This window comes from Taudactylus pleione, unplaced genomic scaffold (genome assembly GCF_031769625.1).
Source record: "Taudactylus pleione unplaced genomic scaffold, aTauple2 ptg000040l, whole genome shotgun sequence".
Taxonomy (NCBI): Eukaryota; Metazoa; Chordata; class Amphibia; order Anura; family Myobatrachidae; genus Taudactylus; species Taudactylus pleione.
Genome location: NW_028284442.1, coordinates 4,901,496 through 4,929,163, shown reverse-complemented (window position 1 = coordinate 4,929,163; position 27,668 = coordinate 4,901,496). Strand labels below are relative to the sequence as shown.

General features: G+C 43.6%; 1 protein-coding gene across 1 annotated transcript in view; it reads right to left on the bottom strand.

Moving 5' to 3' along the window:
* LOC148538322 (dynein axonemal heavy chain 3-like) overlaps positions 1 to 27,668 on the bottom strand; it is a 1,025,530-nt gene that overhangs the window by 32,346 nt on the left and 965,516 nt on the right. Inside the window, exon 57 of the mRNA XM_088455384.1 lies at positions 23,669 to 23,962. Coding sequence (XP_088311510.1) covers positions 23,669 to 23,962 — 294 coding nt within the window. The remainder of the gene's footprint in view (positions 1 to 23,668; positions 23,963 to 27,668) is intronic.

Genomic DNA, 27,668 nt, shown 5'->3' with positions numbered 1-27,668 from the left:
GCCGATGGCGCATCCTGTAGACGCTCCAGGCAGGCACCCTGCAGCCTGTACGATTAGGTCTAGACTATACAGCGCTGATGGACCTATGACATCACACCCACGTGACCCTGTCTGAAAGGGGGAGGGGCGGGGATGTTAATGGGAGACCAAAAGTGTCCCCTCGCGGGCTCGCTGCGCTCGCCACGCTTCGGGCACGGTGGCTCGCTGCGCTCACCACAAATATTTGTTCCCCCTCTATGCCCTAGTGGATGGTAACACAGGAGCGGTCCAGCCTCCTGCAGCGGTCACGTGGTAGATACGTCACAGAGGTCCTTTAGCCACATAGGAAATAGCAGCAACCCAGCCTGTACACCAGATCGAAGTGTCTTCAGGACTCACTGCACTTACTGGTGCTGCCGGCCCCACCCCCTCTGTGCGATGTAATGACATCATGCGTACGAGGTCAAGATGTCGGACGCTCAGGGGGAAAGCCAGCACAGGGCTCATTTGAGCCCTGTTACAGTGCTGGTGTTTACAGAAATACCCACAAGCTGTCACCATCAGAGAATGCTCTAATTAACTGACAGACAACTACGTGGTCATTCTGCAGAGAAAAGAACAACTGTATTTAAAATCCCTGCAGTTCACATGCAATAAAATATTTCATATAACACAGTCATGTGCTTCAAGCCAGGGGACTTGTTGTTTATACAGTATGTCCGAGATTGTCAGTCCCCTAGGCTGTTGTAGGGGACTGTTGTATTTAGTCCAGCTTTGTATTTGGGGACCAGCTTAGTGACTCCGTCTGTCCGGGTGACTGACATCTTAGCATTTTTTTTTGCTGCTGGAATGTAATAAGCGCTTCTCTGCATTTATTTTCTTTCTGTGCATAACGATCCTATACAGCAGACACATTTATCTTCTTACAATACGAGATCTGCAAAGCATATATATGCATATTCTATTCATTACAAGGCAGCATCTTTAAGATGATGTTCAAAAGAAAACAAGAAGTCTGACATGACCTTAAAACAGAATAAAAACTGATTGTTGGAGTTGGGAGTAGGGAGCATTTTTTTGGAAAATCTCACATAGAGCTTAACTTCTCCGGAACCCAGTGTTCTTTTATTATTCTGGGAGATCTTACTGCTATTGCAAAGGTCACTCAGTGTGCCAGAATTCTTAGCTTTCCTGCCTGCAGAAATCACTTGAGGGGGAAAGTAACTAAGAGACGTGAACATCCTAGTTACATTATATGTATGTGGTGTCGTCATAGTAGCCACAGTAGTTGCAGCTTATACATTTTTCTGCCGTTTATATGTTTAAAACAATAACTTAAAAAATAGAAAGACATAGGGGCAAATGTACTAAGCTCTGGAAAGTCATAGGCAAACGCAGGGGGGGTTCCGTCTGCCTGGAAACCCCCCTCCCCAGCCCACACCATGGCCACAATAGTAATAGTAATATAATAGAATATTACTAGTGCTGCATGTTCTTCTCAGTATCACAAATGATATAATTAGCGCCACCAGTGAATTTTTTAACATGTATCAGCCAGTAATAAATAACCTGTGCACCAACTAGGAGATCTGGAAAACATGCACTGTTTGAGATGCACTTCTATAGAGCCCAATATGTACATATATGTCCAGGGCAGGGCTAGGTTCTTCTGCTGCTCCTCCAGGCTCCCTAACTTGCTCCAATAGTCTGGAATAGTGCCCACATCTAAAATAAATACATTCAGCTCAGGCAGGATGGCCTACGGACGCATCTAATGGCATACTGTGATTCCTGGTTGTGTATATGCTGGAATTATTACACACAATACACTTTGCATGATGCTTATTAAAGCTGGTTAAGTACTAATTCTGCCCTCTTCATTGACAGGCCACACTCGCTCTAAAATTAAGCCTTTGGAAACCCCCCTCTGGAAATCCTGCGTTTGCCACTGAAAGTGATACATTTGAGAGTGATAAACTACCAACCAATCTACTCAAACTGTCATTTACAAACACAGGGCCTGATTCAGAGCCGGATGCTCTGACCAGAGTGCTCGCTCTGAATCGGAGCCCTCCTACCTAAAAATGGAGCGGCCTCCCGGCCGCTCGCATAGCTGTGGGTGACCACCCACAGCTTATGCGAGCGGCCAAAAAGATGGTCGCGATGGTCAAGACCATAGCGACCATCGGGCTTGCGACGAGACCCTGCGGTAGGGTCTCGCTGCCGCAAGCCCAGGAGTGCTTTTGGCTCTATCAGAGCCAAAAGCACTCCCACTGACATCACTAGTGATGTCAGTGGGGTCGGACCCAGACGGTAGGCGTTCCCATGGGAACGCCTCCGTCTGGGCAGCAACGCCCCCAGCACGCCCACCAAAGGGGGCGTGCTGTCACTCACCATCGACAGCACGCCCCCTTTGGTGCGAGACCCATAGCGACAGCTTGGCTGTCGCTATGCGGGTCTCGCGCATGCGCACGACGGAGCTCCCTCCGTCGTGTGCATGCGCATTAGGGCACCATCAACCTGCTTGCGAGCGCTCAGCGCTCGCGAGCGGGTCTGAATTAGGCCCACAGCCTGTAAGATGACAGTTAGGAGCTGTGTGGCAGGTACTTTATCACTTTCCAGCTTAGTACATCTCCCATATACAGTTGCCCCGACATCACTAACTACAATATATAAAGCAAAATGTTCAGTCACCCATTCTTTCTGCCTAAGGGCCAGTGCAGAGTTGAATACAAGTTAGTTGTAATTATACCCACATTGCGTGCATTGTACATGTGTATATTTGCCTATACGCAGAGTTTTATGCATCTCTGCGGGTGGACCTGTCCTGTCCATATGCTTGCTGCGATACCAATAATCATCATCAATAGGTGCAAAAGATACAACTGAAAGCCTGCGCATATACACATTTGGCCAACTATGTATAGCCCGTAGTTCAATCAACGCGCCGTCTCTGAACACTGCCTATGTTAGACCGCCCCGCTTCATTAGTCGCAAGTGGAGATGCAGCTGAAATGTGTATGACTCTGCATCACCTGACCTTACACTTAATTCCAGAGCATGCTGTGGGTGGGATGTACTAAAAGGAAATGCGACCAACAATCAGAAAACTGTCATTTTTGGAATTTGGCTGCATTTTCCATATGTACCAAGCTCCGTAATGTGATACATTCCGGAGCTTCGTCCTGGTGGACAATGCCAACTTTAGATGGTGTTGCTTAATAGAAGCCTATGGGCTTCTGTTCACATTCTGCACTGGGGGCCTGATTCAGACCCGGTGGCTATCCGCTATGCACTCGCTATTGGCGATGGTTGCTTATCTGCACATGCGTATGCATCGCAGTGCGTGTGCGCAAACTGCACAGTGCGTTCGCAGATCCCTCGCTCATACAGCAAAGCCAGCCCAGCAGAGTGAGTGACAGGAGAGGCCGTTTGTGGGTGGTAACAGGGGCAGTCCAGTAAAAACGGGGGAGCGGAGGTGCGAACGCAGTCGTGCCCGAGTGTTTCAACGCCGTTTTAGATGCGTGCATAATTAACAGGCAGCGTCATAGTACACATCACCAGCCATTTTTTTACTCTGTTTTCCTCGCAATGCTTGCGGTAGAAAAAAGCTACCACAAGCACTGCGTTCACATCCGATAGTGGTCGATGTACCAATGTTTTCATAAACTTCCAGGAGATGACGTGGGGCAGTGGGCGTCTCTGCATTCGCTAAGGGGAGTCTGCATACACAAAGTGAACGCTCGTACAGGTAAGATGGGCGTGCTTATGCCTTGGCGAGCGATCGCTCCCCCCTGCATCACTTTAGAATATTTGCATACGCATTGAGCAAGCGTACGCTCATAGCGACCGGGTCTGAATCAGGCCCTGAGTGCTGTGCACGGCACATATTACGAGTCGACGCATGCATAGTGGGACTTCTGGGTCATAAACTTGGAATTCCCTCTATCGCAAAGGACAGCTCTTAAAAGGTTGTGGTCTTGTAGGGAAAGGTCGTGGCCACACTATAATACACCCAATTCACATTACACTACATAGTAGTGTCCCTTATACTGTACACGTTATGCTACACAGCAACAATAGTAATGCCCCTTACACATTATGACCACAGAGTAGTAATACCCCTTACACGTTATACCAACAGTAGTAATGCCCCTTACACATTATGCCAAAAGTAGTGATGCCCCTTACACATTATGACCAAAGTAGTAATGCCCCTTCCACATTATGCCCAAGGTAGTAATGCCCCTTACACATTATGCCCAAAGTAGTACTGCCCCTTAAAGATTATGCCCATAGTAATTCCCCTTACACCTTATGCCCATAGTAATAATGCCCCTTACACATTATACCCATAGTATTAATGCCCCTTACATATTATGCTCAAAGTACCAGTAGTAATGCCCCTTACACATTATACCCATAGTGGTAATGCCCCTTACACATTATGCCCACAGTTGGAATGTCTCTCTTAAATGCAACCCTTACCTGTATAAAAGGCTCTGCAGTGCGTCACTGTGGGCATCGGGGGGGGGGGGGGGGTGGCTGCAGTCTCTTTCTCCTCCAGTTGCAGGCATGCAGCCCAGTGCTGGAGGAATGGCTCCTTGGCGCAGGACACTGTGGGACTGGATGGGAGAGATGTCATGACATCTCTCTCAGTCCAAGAAGACAACAAGAGATGGGACGGGGAGGGGGCGGAGCACATGGGGCATACAGCTGCAGCATCGCTGCCTTCTGCAATGTATATTAGTAGCGATGCGCCTGGCAGCCGAGAAGCCGGGCACATTGCTACTATTATACATGTAGTGGGCGGTTGAAGACTAGTGGCCGTGATCGTGGGTTGAGGCAGCTGGATGGATCCGTCCACAGGGCATGAGTGCTCTGTGCGGGTGCATCGGCCGCTACACCCTAGTTACTGCCCTGTGTGTAAGTCACATCTTGCAGTGTGATCTTGGTACAGAGGGTCACTGATTGTATCACCACTATCGGCAGGCCCCAAACGCTAGAGATAACCATAAGGTCTAAAGCTGGGTACACACCTAACAGATATATCTGCAGTTGATAGTTGTTCATACACACTGAACAACCATCATCTGTCATCTGACTGGGGGTCGCGCTGCAACCCCCTCCCCGCAGCCTCCGCTGCAAGCGTGCGGGCGGTTGGCTGATTGCCCGTACACATAGCATGATGGACAGATATATCTGCCATCAGCTGTGCAGCACAGCCGATGCAATATGACATATCGCTGGTACACACTGGCCAACGGGCACACAATATATTGGCCAATCAATTAATCGCCCAATATATCTGCCAGTGTGTACCCAGCTTTAGAGCTAATTACAGCTAACAGCAAGACCCAGCCTGAGCCATTAACTATAGGGACAGTGTCTAACAGATTACAGAAAATAGGGGTGGCTATTCAAATTAACCGTTCGCTGTGTGCGGTCTGTTCACGCCTCTAGGTCTGAACGAGCGAACAAAACTTGCGGTCGTTTTTTGGGAAACTACGCCCCCTGGCCGCTCGCATCCGACGTCATGTCCGCTATTTATTAGATTAATCGAGTACATCGAACAGGGTATGAACTGCTCACTATTCTTGTGGTTGGTTTTTGCTACCACAAGTTTGCGAGCAGTTCTGGCTAAAAAAAACCCAGTGACGTGGTCAATGACGCTGCTGTTTTAAATATGCACACCCATAAAACGCCCGTTTTGACCTTTAAGCACGCCTGCGTTCTGATTTCCACTCCCCGTTTCAAGCACCTTCCCCTGTTACCACCCACATACGCCTCATCCTGTCACTCAAATTAGCAGGCATTCGCTATTTTGCGAGCACATGAATTTCGGCCGCACTGACTGGTTCGCACATGCGTATAACGATCCGTACGCATGCGCAGTTTGGCAAACATCGCTCAGAGCGAACGAGCTGCTGCTTACGAGTGGCTCTGAATGAGGGCCATAGTCAGCTTGAAAAGCCTTCCTTACCACATAGCTTTCCATACCTATAGTTATAGGCTCTATTTATAAATATAACAGTGTAAACCTCATATCCCCACACTACACTCTAAATCCCCTTTTCTGCTATCCTGTCTAGATACATTCCTTATTTAAAATCTAAACTGCTCACTTAGGGACTGTGTCTGAATCGGACGCAGTCGCAGCCATCCTTGTGTTTTTTGCCACAGTTGTGCCTATGACTTTAAGCTAATGCCTCTACAAAGCCCTTCCCTGATGTATGTAGGTGCATCCGAATGTGCAAGGACTAATATGCCTACTGGCAGTGTCTATAGATGTATTACTATCTGGTAGGTGCACCATTGGTTACACTATCAAAACTTGCAGCAGCCCTATGGCAGGTGCAGTTTCTGAGTGCCTATACGTGTTTGTACACAACCGCTTTCAAAGACATACCTGTGCCACTACCATAAGACACAACATCTCTGTGTGTCATTTTAGCCACCTTCCCAGTCACCGTCCAGGAACTCCCCTTACAGTTCTGCTACTGTGCTTCTGAATTTGTTATGAATATGGCCTATAATCTATGGGGTACTGCAATCCATACTGTCATTTATATGGAGATTAGCAGGGGCACTGAGAGGGGAGGGAGCGAGAACTAATTACCCAGGACCAGGCTTGTTGGAGGGGCCTGGTGGGGGCATGGGTCCCACGCTGCTTCCCCTCTCCCTCTTACCTATCAGCAGTCCAGCACATAGTGCTGTATGCTGGGCTGCAGTGGGAGACTGCTGTCTTCTCTCCTCTGCCTGTCGGGGGGAGCGATCACACTGACCAGCCCCACCCCCCCTCCCCCGGACTTGCACCAGGCTGGGGGGTGCTGCAAAAAGGGGTTTTTCCCCCTTAAAGGGCGTGGCTACACCACTTGCGTTTAGGCCAAGCCCCCTTCCCCTGGCCCTGGATATTAGAATCCATAGAGGAGTTCTGTGATTGTATAGATGCACAAGTTTATAGGCTGAGTGCTTTTAGTCAAAGAGGTCCAAGAAGAATCTGCAATAATTTACAGTAGGGGTGCATTATTCCTTATACAGATGCGTCCTACAAACGTGCGTACGCATATCGCCAAGTGTTTAACTGCAGCAGCGTACACTACGGTACACTATGGCGCGCACTGCGATTGCACCATGCGATCATATGGAGTCGCGGGTGCAAACACAGTGTGTGTATCCACTCACGGACGCACGCCTTGCGCCATGCGTGGTGCAATTTGCCACATACGCAGCAAGGATGCAAGAGGACATATCTGTACTACACAAGGTTTATGAGTGAACGCTGAAGTAATGACATCACAATTTAGTGGTAATTGAAATATTATTTACAGGAGTTTATAAATCTATGAACATCACTTGAGAATGGTACTTGATGATAATGTAATAATGTGTAGAATACACAATGGTAGCAGCAGAATACTTGGTTTCACAGTTGGAAACAACACCTGTCTTGAAAAATTAAATGTAATATAATATAATCAGAAATTAATGTACTTAATAGCTTTATGTCAACTTAATTCCCAATAAGAAACTCCCCATTACTATGTCACATGATCCACTCACTGTGATATATGGGGAGATTTCATTAAATTGTGACTAGTAGCAATCACATTTGCTGCTATGACTGTACCGCATTCAGAATCTGATGTCATACAAAGGGGCTTGGTTATTGAGCGCAGGGAGACTAAACGTCCATATGAGTGATAGCAAGCCATGATTTTGCCTTTGGCAATGTACATCATTATTGGGATGGAAAAAGGTGTTTTGGCACTGAAAGGTATACTTTCAATCCCTTAGCATCATTTTTACCTGGGGTTTGTTTAGTACTGTTGTATCCCCACCAGTGGCAGCTCCAGGGGTGGGGCTGCAGCGCAGTCCAAAATTCAAATAGGGGATCCACACCAACTGCCAATGAGTCCCAGCTGGTGATGTTTGGCAGCGTTTCGGGTGGCAGTTGGTGTGGCTCCCCTATTTTAAATTTTGGACTGCACTGCAGCCCCACCTCTGGAGCTTCCACTGATCCCCACTAAGGTTTATTTTGTATTGATAAAAGATTCAGAAAAAAATACAATTATATTTAATTGGTAAAAAAGCATGAAATTGGTCAACAATACCATGCTACTTTAGTTCCATCTCTGACTTTACCATGTTGTACTAGTGCAATTGTTTACTTTCACTGTTCATAGCCTCCAAGAAGTGTGTTCATTATAATACCTTATTCCAACTGATTGACTTGTTACCTAGAATGTTGATGTAATGTAATTTAATAATCATCCATCATATTGCCTATTATTATTTATTATGCAAATGTATAAGAGAAAATCTAGAGAGGTTTAATAGAATTGTATTCTGTATAGAATATTAGAATTCAGGGTAAACACTGCTACGTATATGATATCTACCAGACAGCACAACAACAATAAAAAAAAGTAAAACAAAGTCACAACCACTATACTATAATTAAATTCATAAAAGTGAATTTGTGTTTGTTGTATATTACAGATGATCGCTGAAATTTCTACATCTTGACTTTCATATTGCTGGTGAGATATTTCACTAGTAAACAGGGATATGACCTGGAAATTGTTAATGAATACACATTGTTAATCAGGAAGTCTGTTCAACGAGGGGAAGCATAATCACTTTGATATAATATTCATTCAGATATGACACGTTTCAAGTGGTTTGCAGCTGCAAATGGAAAGTAAAATAAAAAAAACAAAAACTTAAGTAACCATAGCAACCAATCTTGTCAATCGCATGCTCATGTTTCCCATTTTATTTTCTTATCCTGAGGTAATGCATGATAGATATCTTTTCCAAGGTTAGGAGAGAGGTTTAAGGCAGAACAATAATCCTCTCATGAACTGCCCAAAGAGAAGGAAATATTTCTTAATTAAGCAAGAAATGAAAGCAGTATGCTCATTACTGTAAAATATCCATCTATATCAGCTGGGTAGCACAGTGCTGTATGATGAGCACTTAATTAGTACCAGAATATTGCACAGGTTTTTTTTTCACTTTAGTTTTATATTATTGTCAAAACAAACATGGGTAGGATAATCAAGACTTGCCTCTAATAGAGGGCTCTGGTAAGCTAATGCATGCATTGCTCTCATATGCGTAAGATATGAAAAGGAAATGTCATTTTGCCCTGATGAAGAAAAGCCTCAGACTGCTAAATTACAGTGAAGATATAAATGGAATAATAGATTAATAACCCAAGTACATTCAAATTATTGACAGCAATGCTCATCTGCAAGTAAAAGTAACTGGGGGAAATAAAATACGTGTGGCACACCATCCAGAGCAAAATATCCATTAATTAAAGGCAATATCACCATAGTCATCAGCATTTAAATTGCACAGACAGTGGATATGAACATTCTTTGGGCTAAACCAACAATTATGAGAATGTACTTTATGGAATTTTAGAGACTACGTTAAAGTGAATAGTGCTTTAGCATACCGAATGTCTGCCTTCCACACTAATGAGTGCATTGTACATAGAGGGCACATTATTTCATACTCCTGAACATTTATCTAGGCAAAATTATGGCAAAATAAGCCCATGCCTGGGAGCATACCTCTTGTACACACACGGTCGGCACTAGCCCAAATTTTTTGGTAAGCGAGTATGTTTTTTGGCGCCCCCAGGCATATTGTTGCGCGTGCCCAAACAAATTAAGGGGCCGTCTCATGGAAAAAGCCATAACCATGACACACACCCCTTTGTCGTCACTCTGGGAACAGTGCTTTCCATTTCATATGCACCTTAATGCAGTCCCCCCAGTAGTGCCCCTTATACAGTACCCCCAGTATAAAATGTCCCCCAGTAGTGGTCCTCTTATGCAGGCCCCAAGTAGTACCCTTTATACATTGCCTCCAGTAGTGGTCGCCCTTATGCAGGCCCCTAGTAGTGATCCCCCCTATGCAGTGCCCCTTATACAGTGCCCCCAGTAGTTGTTTCCCCTGTGCAGTACCCCTTGTGCACCAGGAGTGGTCCCCCTTATGCAGTCCCCTAGTAGTGCCCCTCATATAGTGCCCCCAGAAGTAGTCCTCCCTATGCAGTGTCCCCTGTAGTGGTGCTCCCTAAGCAAAGTCCCTTGTGCCCCAGGAGAGGTCCCCCTTATGCAGGACTCTAGTAGTGCCCCCAGCAGTGATCCCCCCTATGCAGTGCCCCTTATACAGTGCCCCCAGTAGTTGTCCCACCTGTTCAGTATCCCTTGTGCCCCAGGAGTGGTCCCCCTTATGCAGTCCCCCAGTAGTGTCCCTTATATAGTGCCCCCAGCAGTAGTCCCTCCTATGCAGTGCCCCTTGTGCCCCAGGAGAGGTGCCCCTTATGCTGGACTCCAGTAGTGCCCCCAGTAGTGAACCCCCTATGCAGTGCCCCTAGTAGTGGTCCCCCCTGTGCAGCGCTCCTTATATAGTGCCCCCAGTATAGTCCCCCCCATGCAGTGCCCCCAATAGTGGTACCCCTTATGCAGTGCCCTTTAAATAGTGGCCCCAGCTGAAGTTCCCCCCTATATTGCCCTTTATTTAGTGCCCCCAGTAGTAATGCCCCCTGTAAGTGTACCCCTGTTAGTGTGCCCCCAGTAGCAATGCCCCCCGTTAGTGTGCCCCGAGTAGTAATGCCCCCTGTTAGTGTGCCCCAGTAGTAATGCCATTAGTGTGCCCCCAGTAGTAATGCCCCCTGAGTGCCATGCCCACACAAAAAACAAAACAAAACACAATACTTACCTTTAGCCACGATCCTGCGTCTCTCCCATAGTGCCTGTGGGGGGAAGCTGGAGCTCAGGAGTGTGTCGGCGGCGGCACTAGGGTGCGGGAAGGGCCCACAGCTCCCTCTGCTGGCTGGCGCTCTACGCAGCTGCGTAGTTCGCATAACGGGCAGGCCGGCCCTGTGTACACATCATACTTGCCTACTTTTGAAAAGCATTTCAGGGAGATTGTGAAAGCAGCACCTATGAGTGTGGAGGTAAAGTGGGCGTGTACTGCTACATATGAGAGGCGTGTGATAAACCTTACTTACATCCAAATATAAATGAGCTCCAAAGCAGTTAGTAAGATCTACTTGTTGATGAAAACACACTGACACTTTTCAAAAAAGGCATGTAGCCATAGGGTCATTGTGCCTATAACCAATGCAGGGAAATGATACCTATCATTCTGTTTGATTGCATATACTGTTTTTTTTTGTTTATATAACAGCTTCATAATGGGGGTAAGGTACAATCAGGGAGATAGCTAAACACTTCAGGGAGACAGGGAGATTGCTACCTTTTCAAGGAATCTCCCTGACAATCAGGGAGAGTTGGCAAGTATGGTACACATCATGCATGATACATACTAAGCGGACACTGACACATTGGGGCTGATGCAGAGTTGAATGTAAGACTATTTTCAGAGCGTATCTTGTCGGTATTTGCTTTGCGTATGCTCCAGAATCAAACATAGACAACTAAGGGCAGTGCAGAGTCTTTTGCAAACCGAACGCATCTTGCAACTGATTTGGCGTAACAGGGATGTAATGCTTTTACAGGGTGGTGGGGGGATTGGGATGGCCTGCGCTCCTGGAAATGGGGGGGCGTTGCCCCCATTTTCCGGGAGTGGCAAGACCACGATCTGCGTCCACTGATGCAGTTTCCTGATCTCACAAGCCGGCCAGCCTGCGTAAGCTGAGGCTTACTCAGCACCCGACGCCGTCCACCACTGCGGCCGATAGTCACGATGGTTATCCCAGACTGCGATGTTGGTCACAGTGCTGGGATGGCAGATGCAGCGGGGGTGTCAGACACCTCTTGCTGCATTTGCATATTTGCAGGGACGGAATAGCAAAGCTGCTTATGTGCAGCTTTGCAATTCTGTCCAGTGCTGAATCAGCCCCTGAGCACAGCAGGACATGTGAATGGATTTACAGGCTATGCAGAGTTGTGATTATGTGTAAATATGCATTTGTTCAGATACTGCATCTTTTGCACCAAGAATAGGACTCGTGGAAATGTGCACTGATGTGAAACCAAGTGTGTTGATGGGGAGGTCCGATCACAGAAATGCATAGAACTCTGCATAGAACTCAGTATGGCCCGACTTGCCAGTTTTCTATATTTCAGCTACTGGGAATAAGCTGTTAATTGGTTAACAAGTGGTCAGGCATGGCTAGATGCGAAGTGATAACCAAGGATGTGCACTATAACACTGCTTGAGCCAAGAAGCTATTGTATATTTACAACGACGGTGCCATACTCTATTTAGAAAATGTATCACACAATTCATATCTCTCAAACAAATGTATTTTGGCAGAAAGACATTTAAATCAAGGGACTTATTTAGTTACGTAAAAGCAGTTTTAATTCCCAGACAACATTTCTAATAGGCAATATTTTAAACATCCTAGTGTGGCAGAAACCTTCATTTAAAAGCAATTCCCTAAAATGAATTCATTTGTCCAATAAATCAATCCATTGCTTTTCTACCTCTTTTGCTAAATTTAGATGGACACCTCCCTAAATGTATAGGTTATGCTGTCTAACTCTGGACATAATGTAATCTCATTCAGTCATTCCTATTTCCGAGTCTTAATTCTTCTAATGCAGTTCCTGCTGTTTTGTTCAGCTGCCGGGAGAAATGACTGCGGTCGTTTGACAATGACAAGAATCCCCCTTGTCAAATTAAATCACATTTATTGATATAAAGGTGGAGAGGTAAATTCTCGCCAACTGTGATGGAAAAAGTTAACGGTTTCATTGCAGGCAACAGAATAACATTTGTACTGTTTTTAGTAACACAATTCTCCATTTGATTTTCAGAGCAAAGAAATGTAGTTTGGTGTGTATACAAGTTTTTGGAGTATTTGTAAAAGATTATTTTGTACAATATTCTTCATAAGGTGGCATATTGATCTGCATCAAAACATATCTGAAAATATGTAATTGTGTCGTAGGATTATTTTTATAATTTGGCCATTAAGTTCTCTGGTTGAATACACAGCAGGGCATATAACATTCTAATTCTCCCTAGTCTCACAAACACACATACAATAGTCATGTATTACGGAAACTAAACATGGGTACACACCTAACAGATATATCTGCAGATGATGATTGTTTATACTAGAGATGAGCGGGTGAGAACCGGACCCACCCGAACTTCCAGATCTGAGGAGAGAACCGAGCTATGCTCGGGTTTTCCCGCGTGACTCAGATCTCAAAACGAGGCAAAACGTCCTCCTCCCACTGTCGGATTCTTGCAGGTTTTGGATTCTGTAAAGGTCCCGGTGATCGACACCATTTTCACTGCGGGTGTGGATGGTGAACTGAACGTGACGTGATGCTGTCACTGTCTGTGACAGTGTGCTGACCAACTTGTCCTGTCGGGGTCTGGGGCTGAAGGCTGCTGCTGTGTTGTCCATAAAGGAGCTGGGGCTGCAGTATATAAAGGGAGGCTTCAGTAGGTGCTTCAGCTACTGCGTCACTTGTCCTGTCAATCAAGGGGCTGCTGCTATGTTATTATACATAAGGCCTGCTGTTGTTGTCCTGTCCATCAAGGGGCTAAGATTGCAGTCCCCAGTGTAAAAAAAAAATAAAAGTGCTTTTTTTTGTGCGTTAGCAACTTAGCTGAGCTATTATTGTTTGGTGACACTGCCGGCCAGACCACAGTTTATCGTCCTCGTATTTTGACACTATAAGTCGTAGCGCAGTGTGTTATTCTTATTCATAAATAATTAACCTTGTGACACTAAGTGATAATGCAGTGTGTTATTCCTATTCATAAATAATTAATCTTGTGACACTGAGTGGTAGCACAGTGTGTTATTTTTATTCAGAAATAATATTGTGACACTGTAAGTGGCAGTGCAGTGTGTTATTCTTTTCTTATTTATAAAAAATCTTGTGATGCTGTAGGCCATTGATACTGCAGTGCAATATTTAAATTTGGCACAAATTGACTTGTGTGCTGTACCCCACTTTATTTGTGTTTGTTGATATGGAGAACGATCAGTTGATACTTGAGAGGAGAGCAGGAACCACATACTAGTGCTGGAGCTGCTGCCAGTGCCACCAGTCATGACGATACCAGTCCATCTACATCATCTACTAAAGGCGATGCCCAATGGCATACAGAGCTTAAGTCAGGGAATCTAAAATCAAGAACCAATCTTTTACAGTGGTAAAGAAGAAAACATCAAAGGCAAAGTTAGCTGCAGAAAGACAAAATTGGCAATATTCCAGTTTCACCACATGAAGTGGCTAGGAAAGGCTAAGGCCTTGGCCTTTATTTATGACTGGTGGTTCTGCCTCTTATGATGATGTAAGCACAAGTGAACATGCTGATATAGAAATCGAATATGCTTCTGTAGAAGTGCACCAGGATAAGCAGGATATTTGTGTAGCTGATGCTAATGAGGACGTTGATGATGACTGCGTTGATGATGAGGAAGTTGATGATAAGGATGTTGTTGATGAGGATGTTGTTTGTGTAAATGAGGCACCAATGGATTAAACACTTGTTGCCCATGATAAGGAAAAGCCCATTCTCATGCCTGGGCACAAGACAAAAAAAGTTGGTTGTGTTGACTCATCTGCATCACCAGTGGGTTTTTTTGGGGAAAGTTTTGTTTTTTCTCGGCAGATGCACTTGCTGGAGAAACTGAAGGAGAAGCCACTGCTGCATCATGTGCCACTTGAGCTGACAATTTGCTTACCAACAGCTCTTTGCATCTCTTCAGATCTCTGTCCATTGGGAAGAAAGACACAACATCTTCATCCATTCTGGGATGAAAATCCACTCCCAGCAGCAGCAGCAGCAGCAGGCATAGCGCTCAAGGATTCTAAAGAAAGACACAGCATAAGACTTAAACCTTAATCTTGCTTTTGCTCTACTCAGCTTGTCCACATATCTGTGGTTAAGTGGACAGTGGGTACAACAGCATTTTGGAGGCCGCTAATTAAGGTATTTTTAATGACCCTGTACATGTTGCAAAATGCTTTTCTAGTGAAGGGAATCTTTGCAAAGGATTGAATAACAGTCCATTATTTTTTGAAAGCACTACTAGTAGTCTTCTTGGTCCCCTTCTGGGATGAAAATCCACTTCCAGCAGTAGCAGGCATAGCACTCAAGGATTATTCTGAGGCAAGGACTGATGTGAATGAGAAAAATATTTTTTGTAAATGCCACCCCTCCTCCCTCAAAAATTTGCTTCAGAATAAAAAAATGAATTTCAAAATTTACTACCAATCAACCCTTCCTGTCCCTGCCTTCAACTACATACATACTCCAACTCCCTCAGGCCTCTTGAATAATAAAAACATTTGTTTCCTGATGTGCCATGTTTGAAGTTGAACTGCTGCGTGTTTGTGCTGCCCACTGCTGCTGCTTAGCTTAATCAGCCAGCTAGCTTGGTGCAAGTTTCGGGCCTAAACCGGATGAAAACAATTTTGTGAGCTGGTTAAAATTGACTGGAAACGAGTGGAAATTAATAATACTGTAGGAACAAAAAAAACCCACAAATTATGTGATTTTAATCTACTTTATAAATTAAAAAAAAAAATACAGATCCAAAACCAAAACAGGCAAGGGGCGGTTTTGGTAAAAAAAAAAAATCCAGATCCAAAACACAAGGAGATACAGATCCAAAACACGGGGGTCGGCGCACTTCTCTAGTTTATATACACTGAACAACCATCATCTGTCATCTGGCCGCAGGTCCCGCTGGCCAGGGGTCATGACGGGACCCCCTCCCTGCAGCTGCCACTGCAAGTGTACAGGTGGTTGGCTGACCGCCCGTAAACACAGCACGATGGACAGATACTGTATGTCTGCAGATATATCTGCCATTGGCTGTGCAGCACAGCCGACGCGATATGTCTGTGAACGATGTAGTTCACAGACATATCGCTGGTACACACTGGCTGACAGGCACGCTATATATTGGCCAATAAATTGATCTGCCAATATATCTGCCAGTGTGTACCCAGCATAAGGAACAAAGAAGATCTTTATCAAGTTTACCTTGAGATAGCAATAAAAACACATTCCATATTGTTACCTTTTATTTGCAATCCTGTAATAGCAAAGTTAGTTTTTAATGCGTTTTTCCAAATATGTTATTTACTGTAAGTAAGTCCACAACTCAGATACACTAGTTTAATTATATTATGCTCATAAAAACCAAGATGCCCCAAGTGCACAATTACTGTGTCTATAACTTTCTCATTATAGCTGTGACTTCTCTTTAGCAGAATTACTATGCATTTTGCAAGGCCACATAATTGTAAATGTTGCATTACCATGTATTATTTTACCCGTGGTTGGAAATAACATCATCAAACATTGCTGATATTAAAAATGGTAAAGTTCACGAATAGAAGCCTCTGCCTACCTTGTGTAGATGGCAAGATATACTCAGTAACACACTTTATCTAATGGGTCATTTTAGATGTAACTCTGCCACAAACTGCAAATCCAAAACTATTTATCAGCTTGGAGTTGGACTTTCATACCTCCTAACTATCCTGATTTTCAGGCACTGTCCCTCCTTCCCATCCGTAAGCCACAGTGTCTTGCAGTGGGGGAAGGGTTGGGAAGTCACAATCTCTCCTGCTGCTCTGCATAGCAGAGTAGCATGCAGCATTTAAACAGTGAAGATAGACTGGCCATCGATCATTAATGTTTAAAAAACATTGATGGTTGCGGGCTGATGTCAACTACTTTTGCCATCGATGGCAGAGAAGCAGTGGTTCTCTGCCATCAATGGATGAGCAGGAGCCGTTGGGTTCCCCTGGCAGTCACTATGTCCGCCCCCAATTTTCATTGGTCCGCGGACTTGCGTGCCCAAAGCAGAGGTGACCATCGAGGGGGTTCAAACCATTGATGGTTCACCATATATCCATAGATAGTTTGTGTGCCATCAATGGGCCCATTGATGGTCACCCCACTGATGGCCATCCCAAAAAGATAGTTGCTGAGGGCAGCCCAGCAGCTCAGAAAAGCGCTTAGCACGCCCCCAGCATGATGTGTAATGGGTTAATCGTATAGCCACGCCTCCAATGTAATACGTAAAAGGGCATACCATGGGCTATGTCCCGTTTTCATGTGCACTTCATTTGTGTGCACGTGTCCTGGTAACACCAATCAAAATGTTGGTAGGTATGAACATTTGATGTGATGTTTACATCACAGAGCATAAAGTAGGGCAAGGCAAGGTGAAGCATTTTAGGGCAAACCCAAGGAGTTCTGCAGGGCGCATACAGTGCAATTCATACTGTAAATGAAAACCTGCTAACTGTTGAACTCTACGGCTAATTACCCGCTGCCAATCCAGCTATACACATGAAATGTATTTTACAACTCAAGTGCAATGCATACAAATTAATGTAAAAATAAAACCCATTCTCTTCTATTTGCACACTTGTATGCATTTACAGTGTGGTACTGTGTTTACAACATATTGATCTCTATGATGGAGCATAACCACTATACTGTATGGGTTGGGTATGGGATGCTGGCTGTCAGAATACCGACAGTGGCATCCCGAGAGTCACAATCCCGACACAGGAAGGTAAGTTCCCTACACCTAACCCTAACCCTTACCCATCCCTCCCAGGTGCCTGAACCTAACCCCCCCCCCAGTGCCTAAATCTAACCTTGCCCTCCCAGCTCCCTAAACCTATCCATCCCACCTTAGTGCCTAACCCTAACCCTCCCCTAACCCTGCTGGGATGCTGACTACATCCCATACTGTATATCCACTAGACTTTAATACAAGCAGTTTAATCTTCAGTGTCCTGTATTTTTTCAATAGCATATACATTTCAGTGGACTTGTATTCTACATATAGAAACCCCATTGAAACTCATTGAATTGAAGAGTAAATTGAAATGAAAGGACAATATACATGAATAGAACTACACAGCACTGGGAATTGTTTCTTCCCCACATCAGTAGAGACTACTGTCTGTCCTCCTCACATATATCTACAGCTTGTAATTGCCCTTTCTTAAGAAGGCTATTACTGGGCTAATGTAAGTTGGACCTAAGTGTATTTTGTTGTATAAAATATTCATGTCATACTGCACATGCGCACAAAATGCAGATTGGGTCACATTTTGCACTTACGACTCCTTACGCTTAAATGCCTTGCGCTTAGAAAGGCAGAACAGAGGGGTAGGCCAAATACATTAAATGGATTAATCCAGACTACAACACATACATATTTGCGTCTGTCAGAAGACATATATTTCTCGGGTGCTCAGCCCCTGGTACCAAACAGGCACTGCTGCGGCTGCTGATGACGATGATGATCGGCAGCCATTTTGCTTGGCAGAGAGTGTCTTTATCCCTTCCACTGGTACTATACAAGTTTATGCTGTGGCAGCTGCAGACTATTTTCATTATTTAATTGATATTTGCATTTGGTCCACTACAGGAAAGAAACTTTCAGCGTTCAGAATGCTGGCGCCGGAATCCCGGGACTTGTCAGAATCCCTTCACTGGCATCCCGACTGCTGGAATCCCAAAGGTAAGTAGCTGGGTTGGGGGAGGGGGGGTTAGGGTTAGGCACTAGGGGGAGGTTAGGTTCAGGCACAGGGGAGGGAGGGTTAGGGTAGGGAGTGGGGAAGGGTTAAGATACCTACCAACAAGTGTCAGAATCCTAACCTGTTGGGATGCCAGCGCCGGGATACCGAACGCCAGCATCCTGTACCCGTCCCCAAATTGGGTACTGTAACTTTATCTTATATATATAAACCCCCCCATAAAAATCCTGCATTTGACAAACAGCAGTAATCTTAGATCACCGCTGCTTGTTAAATATTGAAAGGCTGCCATAACCTCTTTAGCAAGTGCTAAAGCAGTTATGTCTTGTTAATAAATGGGGCCCTAAGTGGGCTGTTTTTGGTTTGTTCTTACACTTGTATTTATATTTACTTATACTCAGGTGCATACTAAGAGAGGAGGAGACCCGTGTGCAGTCTCCATCAGGGGCCCCCTCCTCTGTCTCCAACAGCCAGCACTGCACTGAGTGCAGCGCCACATTAGTAGACCCTGGGCACTAGTCTGTTCCCAGACTTACATTACACATGCGCAGGTCACCGGGAAAATGGTGCTGCCGCCATTTTCACAGCAATTTTCCCACTGCGCATGTGCAAAATCCCAGGAAAATGGCCACAGCGACAATTTTCCAGGTGTTTTGTGCAGGACTGCGATTCCCGACGTGGGACTTCGGAGAGGTAAGTATTAGAAAATATGGGTACAGGCTGTGCGGTGTGGGCCCTGCACACCCTGCATCCATTATAGATATGCCCTTGTTTATACTCTTCATTAATGCTTATAGTCTATGTATAATCATCTGCCAGCATCATGAGAAACACTGGCTGCAGTTTTATGGCTGAGAATGGTACCTACATCCAGAATTGAATAGAAATTGATTGGAAATTAGTTTGTTCTGTCCAGTACATACAGTGACCTGTTTTTTAATTTTGCCTATTTAATAGCTTAAATAACTAGCCACAAGGCAGTTTTACATCTTTCTATTATAAAGAAAGGCATTGGAGGAAAGTAAAACAGATGGGAACAGCATCCCCAGATAGGCATTACAATGGCAGTTTAAGAAAATGACACAGGCAGCATAACCAGTCACCCAGGAAAATGTAGACTGGGGGGTGAAACTCCAAAATATTTCCAAGTAGAACCAATTGTAGGCACTTACATCTGCTCTTCTCTGTTTAATTTCTGGGAATGAACAACCACCTACTGCCTTGTACAAGAAGAGTGATTAATCATTCTCTGCAAATTGATGCGTAATATATAGGTATAATATAAATAAATAAGGAGTGTGCCTAGCTCTCATGGAAGAATTAGCTTTATGAAACCCTTGGAGAGATTAGGAGAACCCAGCTGTTTACTTATTTGGTACTACTAGGGGATGGAGCAGCGCATTCATATATACTACAGTGACAAATACATAGTATGATTAACCCTTTCTCTCGCCAACATCAGTATTAGAAACTTTGTATAAAATGCCCAGAATTAAAAAGTTGCCTTGTTTTTTTCAGATCATTTTGTATTTTCAGAAATTAACACCAGTTTTTTTTACTCCTTATGAAGCATGAAATAAAATTTTACCAAATGGCAAATCATGCAAAATATAATCCAACATAAAAACAGAACAAGGTTGATGAAGGAGGGGGAGATGTAAGATAGACAGCAGCACACATTGGCCGGTTTGTGAGAGCTTACAGTCTATTCTACAATATGTTCTCCCATCCACTCCTGAAACTAAAATGAGAGCCACTACAAATATAAATAGGCGAGATTCCAACATCATATGAAACTGATTTGCCTCTCTTTCAGATCCTAGGAGTACAAGTGGGTATCTCTCAACTACCCTTGCAAACTTTTAGTGGCAATAGCGGCAATAGAAGGGGGGGGGGGGGGTTCTGGGCATCTGTAATAATAACAAAAATGCACTGTAGGAAGTATTAATGCACCACAATATTGCAATAGAGAAATGTGCATACATGTAACCTATGCATATTATAGTTGTTGGATTGAAAAAATATTATAAAAATATTAGTACATAATCCAACATGTCTGTAAGGTTCATGTGCTTGTTCTAACTATTCTCTATTTTAGCAGCATTTCCTAGTATGAATAGTATTGTTGTTTATTATGTTTTGGGTAATGAAAACCAAAACATCAGCATAACAAAATAAAGCCTACTTGCCTTTTAATATTTTAAGTGAGATATGAGCTCTATGAATATTGTATTGTTGATGTAGATCTGAATTTAAGGCATTTAAAAAGTAAACAATATAATAATAAACTTCACAATAAGCGTACACTTCACTATACTTGCTGGAATGACAAATGAAATGTCAACCACATCATGCTGTACATTTATGAAACTAGAACGCTGACATATTGAACAAGTCATTACACGGTGCAGGATATTTTTGCAATAGTTCAACTATCTTTCAACTACGACAAGGTTACACTGCAGCAGACATACAACAAAATAAACTGGAAGATGAAAAATCTGAGTGATGTGACTGGATTTTTGTTGACATACATGTCAAGAGATTTTTCAGTATGGCAGAAAAGAGAATATCCCCTACTTTAAGAACTATCATTTGCGTTGACAGTTTGACGATGGAGTATAAAACAACGGATTTGTTCCTTAAAATTAATAGTCTCTTCCTATGTATTCAGCGTGGATCCTGCCAATTCCTATAACCAAAGCTATACATTCAAAGGTCACTATTTCAATATTTACTGTCAGGATTCCAAAACTACATTAATTTTATCTATAGCGTCATCAAATATTTCTTCATGTTAGAATATGCCTAGATATTTCAAGTATAGTTTTGACAGTTAACTGTCAATATATGTAATAAACAAGTAACATTAACATTTTATCATAGCATTCACTTGCAGATTTCCTTCTTTAACAAATCCAATAAGTCTGTAGTACAGTGGTTCCCAAACTTTATTGAATCATGGCGCCCTATAGTATAAGCATTTTTTTCATGATACCCCTAGGCCAAAAGTTTATAATTGAGAAATTCAGCTAAAATTATTAAATTAAGTCAATTGTGCTAATCTGCCATGCTTAGGTTAAGTTGTGTGGTGGTGGACAGAGTTGCGTTCCTGTTTGTTCCTGGTTTTGCCTTTCGCATTGACCATGAATAATTTGATTTGGTACTGGGCCAACAACTCATGGCTTTTGGGGGCGTGTGCTCTGCGTACTGTCTCCTCTATTCTCTGGGCACTAATACCCAGTGCTGCCAGAGGTGCTACCTACCAGACTTGCCGAGTCTACATCATCAGCGTGGGGGGCACTGTGGTATATGTGAACTGGGGTTTCTGTATGGCATAATGTAAATTGGGGCACTACAGTGTGTTTAATACATTTGTGGTGCTGGCAGTATTTACACATTTTACTTTTTAATAGCATCACCAGCATATTTTATTGACAATTATATTGATAGGCGCCCCTACAGGTTAGTATCCCTGGGGTCCGCAAAAATCTTGATCTGGTCCTGTTACACATATGCGTGCACAAACCCTAAAGTCTTTCATGGGAAAATCCAAAACTTAACAAAAACTTTTCTGTGACAAAGCAATGATGTCACAGAAAAGAGTTTGTACGGGTAAGGACCATACCTGTGATTTAGATGACTAACTGCAGCACATGGACTATTAGTCCAAAATAAACACAAAGCAATTTTATTCTTGTAATACCTCACACTTATTCTTTAAACCATAAGTTTAAAGAATAGTTTAAAGTCAATAGAGCTACTAACAACTCTCAGTTAGTGCATTTAATGCTGGCCATACACCTGCGCGACCAGAATCAGATCCGATCCACCATCCGACTCCCCGGAGCTCCCGGCTGCATATTTGTTGTATTTCAAAGCACACGATCTTATACATTCGATCGTGTGCCTCACGTGGTCATCAGGGAAAAAGTCATTGAAATTACATGAATTGCCGCATGATGCATCGCATGCACAAAATAAATGGTACGATCTGCACACGATAGGATGGAACATATGTGCTGCACATCAGGTCATACGATCCGATTATAGGAGCTGCGGGAGCGAGCATCGGATCCAAAAATACACGATTTCCACAGGATACATCGTAAGACTCGTTGAAAATCAGGCAATCGGCCCGAAATCGTGCAGGTGTATGGCCAGCATTAGTTAACTGCAAATGTAATGATGTGTTTGGCATATATGCTAGTGTAGGACTTGCAGATATATGTCGTCCCTTGACAACGGACTGCAAGCTTAAATGTTTTAATCAAAATATGAACAAAATCCTATGCTTTTATATGTATGATACACACAGAATTGCAGTACAATATTGTTAATGCCAATAACAAACGTCTTTTGGTTTTGCTTACATGAATGGCAGTAATACTGCCACCCAGTTAGTGCCATGTTACATACATGTAAATTCGAGCGAGGGCATATTTCTTTTCTTTGTACCTGGACAAACCATGTTGCAATACAAGGGGTGCAAATACATACAATTTTTTTGCATGTAGGGTAAATACTGGCTGCTTTTGTATGTAGCCCACAAATACTGCACAGCTTTATTATTACACTGCACTTTAGATGTCAGTTTGGACACACTCCTCCCAAATCTAAATCTATCTGTACATTTTAAATCTGCCCCACCTGCAGTGCAGCATGGTTTCACCAAGATGATCAGTTAAGTGCTAAATCTCACTCTATTTCCAAAGCTGAATCAGGTCCAGAGTCCCGGTTCGAAACTCGGATTTAAAAACGGAACTCGGGTTTTGGATTCAGACACATTTGAGGGTGGTTTTGCAAAACCAAAACACGAACTTTAATCCAGATCCAAAACCATAACACGGGGTCTGCACACATCTGTAGTTTTATCATTTCAAATAATACTTTTACTAAAGCAATATAATTTTCTTATAACAAAGCAATTTTGCCGAAGATTTTATACTAAGCTTTTTAAATGCCGACAGCAGAGGGATTTATTAGTTAAATAAATTACTACCTATTACTTGGAAATGACAAATGTGCAAGTCTTTAGCAAAACTATTAATGTATTGAATGCAATGATGCTATTGTCTAGTGGAACAATGTAACTGTTGGCCCTATGTACTAATGAGCTTGTTGAGTGCATTGATACAGTAAAGGAAACCTACCTGTGTTTTGTTACAGCCATTAAAGAAAGATGGATTGCAAATTGGATCGCTGAGGTATGACTTTAGCAAATTTGCCCTTAGTCCCTTTGGTGGTTCGTTGGTCATTTTTATTCCATTCTGCAGGACTGACACAGGAAAGTCGCCTGAGGGGTAACTGGTCAGCCATAAGCGAAAGCCGGATTTGGTCTGTTCTGGATCTGTAATGACTTCTTCACAGATTTGTTCAAGCTCTGAGAACCAACTAGTAGCTAAATGGCAGTTTTGGAGAACAACCCATGTGCCACTTTCTGCTGCCTGCAAGATAACACCCAAATTGGGGAACACAAGTTATTAAGCATATTATTCACTTGTCAACAGATAAAATGAATAGTGAATCCCAAACAATCTGGAGAAAACGTAAACACAATTATTAGCCAGAAAATTAAGTTATACAGTCTCTGTGACCTTTAATCAATCATCCAACTGTTAATGTTAATTTTCATGATTTAAAAATCATAGATGTATTTGCATTTTAATGGCTATTAAATGAGTGTCTTCGGGAAGAAATAATAGACGCTTGGCCTTTTGGTATAAATTCTTTGTAAAATATTTATGAGAGATAAAAAGTAGGAGACACTACACAAGTTATGAGCATAACATCATACAGTAAGGAAGATTCACAACTGCAAGCAAGTTTATATACTATCTTAAAGCCAACATATATTATTGTAAAAGGAACAATATAATGAGATGTACATGATCCTATGGGTGTAGAGAGATATACATATGGGACATCCTGGCGGTCAGGATGCCGACCACTCATAATGCCGGCGACGGAATCCCTACACCAGTCAGAAACTCTGCATCAGCATCCCAACCACCTTTATCCCGATGATAAGTATTAGTGTTAGGGAGAGGGTTAGAGTTAGGCACTAAGTGGGGGGTGTTAGAGTTAGGCTACGGGGGAGGAGGGTTAGGGTTAGCCTGGGGGAAGGAGGGGAAGGGAAACCTGTAGGCGTCGGGATTGTAACCCAGTCGGGATGCCCGCATCAAGATTTTCACAGCCGCGATCCTGAGCGTCGGCATCCCATACCCAAACTATACATACATATATAATGCTTTAATTGTTATTCAGATGTGTATATATATGTATATCCTTGATGCACTGCTGTGCCCTATGCATCTGATACATATGCAACTAGAAAGTCCAGAAGGAGACCCATTATAAATATAGAGCAAATCCAAATTTTTAACAGCTCAAAGGTACCATAAATTGAAAGAGCTTTTAGAAAAAGGAAGTGAAACTCCCACAAAAGAGAGAACACTCCTGTGAGTGTTATGTTACTGTTCCTTCCTACAATGTGAATTTCATGTTGCACCACAAACCTAATTTTACTGGGGTGTTTGTAAACTCTTAAGTGGGGTACACACTGTACAATAGTCCGGCAAAACTGCCAAACTGCTAATTCTCGGCTGCCTGGTCCGATTGTTGCACATTGTGTATACAGCACCTGGAGCTAACAATCCTTTCAAAAGCAGTCGGATCTGTTCCTAAGATCTGAACTGCTGCATGGCGTACGTATGTCGGCAACAATGAGCTGATATTGTGCGGCAAATGTAGTGTGTACAGAGATTACTCTGACATTGTACATTTCAAATGTCACCTCAAGGATCTTTAGGGACTTTTATCATTCAAATAGGAACAATAATTAGGTAGTGTGCATACAGGAAATAGGATGTTCATAGGATCACTGCAGCTGAACAATTAAACATGGCAAATTGTCTTTTAACTAAATCCACCTTGGTATACCTATTGCCACTATTTAGTTTTTTTGTTTGTCAGTGGACATTTATTGTACAAAATGATTATGCTGCAACCATTAATTTTATACAAGCACCCAGAGCCATAACAGGGTTACCCGGAGCCCTGTGCTGGCCATGCCCCCAGTCCGCTTGACGACATGCCGAGGTAAGGACCAGCTGTATGCTGGGCTGCACTGAGAGAAGCAGCTGCAGCAGTCTCCTATGCCTGTGGGGAGAGCGATCACACTGATCGCGCCCCCCACTGGCTATGCTCTAGGCTCAGGGGGCTCACAGCGCCCCTCTCCTTCGTGGCGCTGCAAAAATATTGTTTTTATTATTTTTCCCCTAAGGAGGCCGTGGCCACGTCTCCTACAATTAGACCACGCCCTCATTCACCCGGGCCCGGCGTCATTCTTGACGCGCCTGGTAAGGACAGCATCAACAGGATGCTCCAGGTTGCTGTACAGGCTGCCGGCTGCATGTCTGGAGCGACCCTGGCAGCAGGGTTGCATTTCAGACACCCTGCTTGCCAGATGCCAGTGCTCTGTGTGGCACTACCACTTGCACACCCCTAGTTACGGCCCTGCTAGCACCTATCATCGACAACTATTCTGAAATAAGGGCTCTCCAGACTGACTTTTGTAAAAATCATCTTTTAACCATATTGTTGCAGTTATTGGCCATACAGGGTGCAGCAAAAGATGCCTGAAAGGGTTCTCCTCTATTTTTTTTAACTTGCCAATTTATATGGGGGATATTCAGGGCCGGTGCATGGTTTCCTGGCACCCTAGGCAAAATGTCAGCCGACTGCCCCCCCCCCATTCCAGTCGCAGCCAGTGTGCAGCCACATATGCACACACACACAACCACATATATGCACACACCACATATGCACACACACACAACCACATATATGCACACAGCTACATATGCACACACACCCCATTGTTCCAAACACTGAAATATAAGGAACTTATGTGCTATTACTACCTCATGTTATGCCTGAGCTGGGTGTGGGCTCTCCTGCGCTGCTGTCTCACTCCCAGAGCTGGATTAAGGCTTTGGGATGCCTGGGGCACTTAAGACTGGGGGGCCCTAAAGAGCACCTTTTGGGACATGGGATCATGTTCTTATGCGCAAGCCTTTGGTGCACACATGGAAAGGGGGCATGGCCACACATCACACTGGATATCACACTGAAGGGGTGTAAATCGCTTCCCCAGCCTCGAAGACCTCCCTACCTTTCCCCCTGGAATGCAGGACAGTCCCGTCAATATTGGGGTGGTTGAGGGGGTATACATACAAACATACATACATACTGTAGGGCATGGCATTTTGTATGTGATACATCCCAACACTTACCGTATGCAGTGGCGTTTATTAATGCCATATGCATGAAGATTTGTGATTATTTAAGCAAAGGACAGAGTCCTACTGCTCATGCATGGCCGAAGAGGCCTGGGAGGGATCCTATTGGATCCCTGGGAAGTTATGCGAAAAGAAGCCCCTAGGCTTCTATAGGCAACACCATCTTTAAAAGGCATTGTCTATAGGGTACAAAACTTTCCAGAGCTTAATACATATGGTATGGGGAATGTTGTCAAACATCCGAAAACAGCAGCTTTCAGAGTTTTGACCGCATTTTACCTTTAGTACATCTTGTCCATAGTCACACACATATACACATACATACATACTGTCACACATATATACATACATACTGTCACACATACACATATGAGCAGTAACACATATATACAAATACATCATTACACATATCCACACATATATAGTCACACACATACATAGTCACATACATACACTTACACGCATACATACACACTTATTTACACAGTAGCACACTAATACAAACACATAGTCACACACTAATACACAAATACAGCCACTCACTTATACACACACATATAAATACAGTCACACATACACACAGTCACACACTTATACAAACACATACATATAAAAATACAGTCACAAACACTCATACACAGGGTATGAGTACACATGACGCATCGCACTCGCAATGTATTCCGCTGGTCATCGCGTGCATGCTGGCGTTGGTAACGCCGGTATGCATTGTCAAATACCAAAACTGAATGCAGTACAATAATAAACAACTTTCTGTACGTTTAAATCATATTTTATATTTTCCATATACTTAAATATCGCTTTTCAATATCTTTACATTGTTACAGTATAT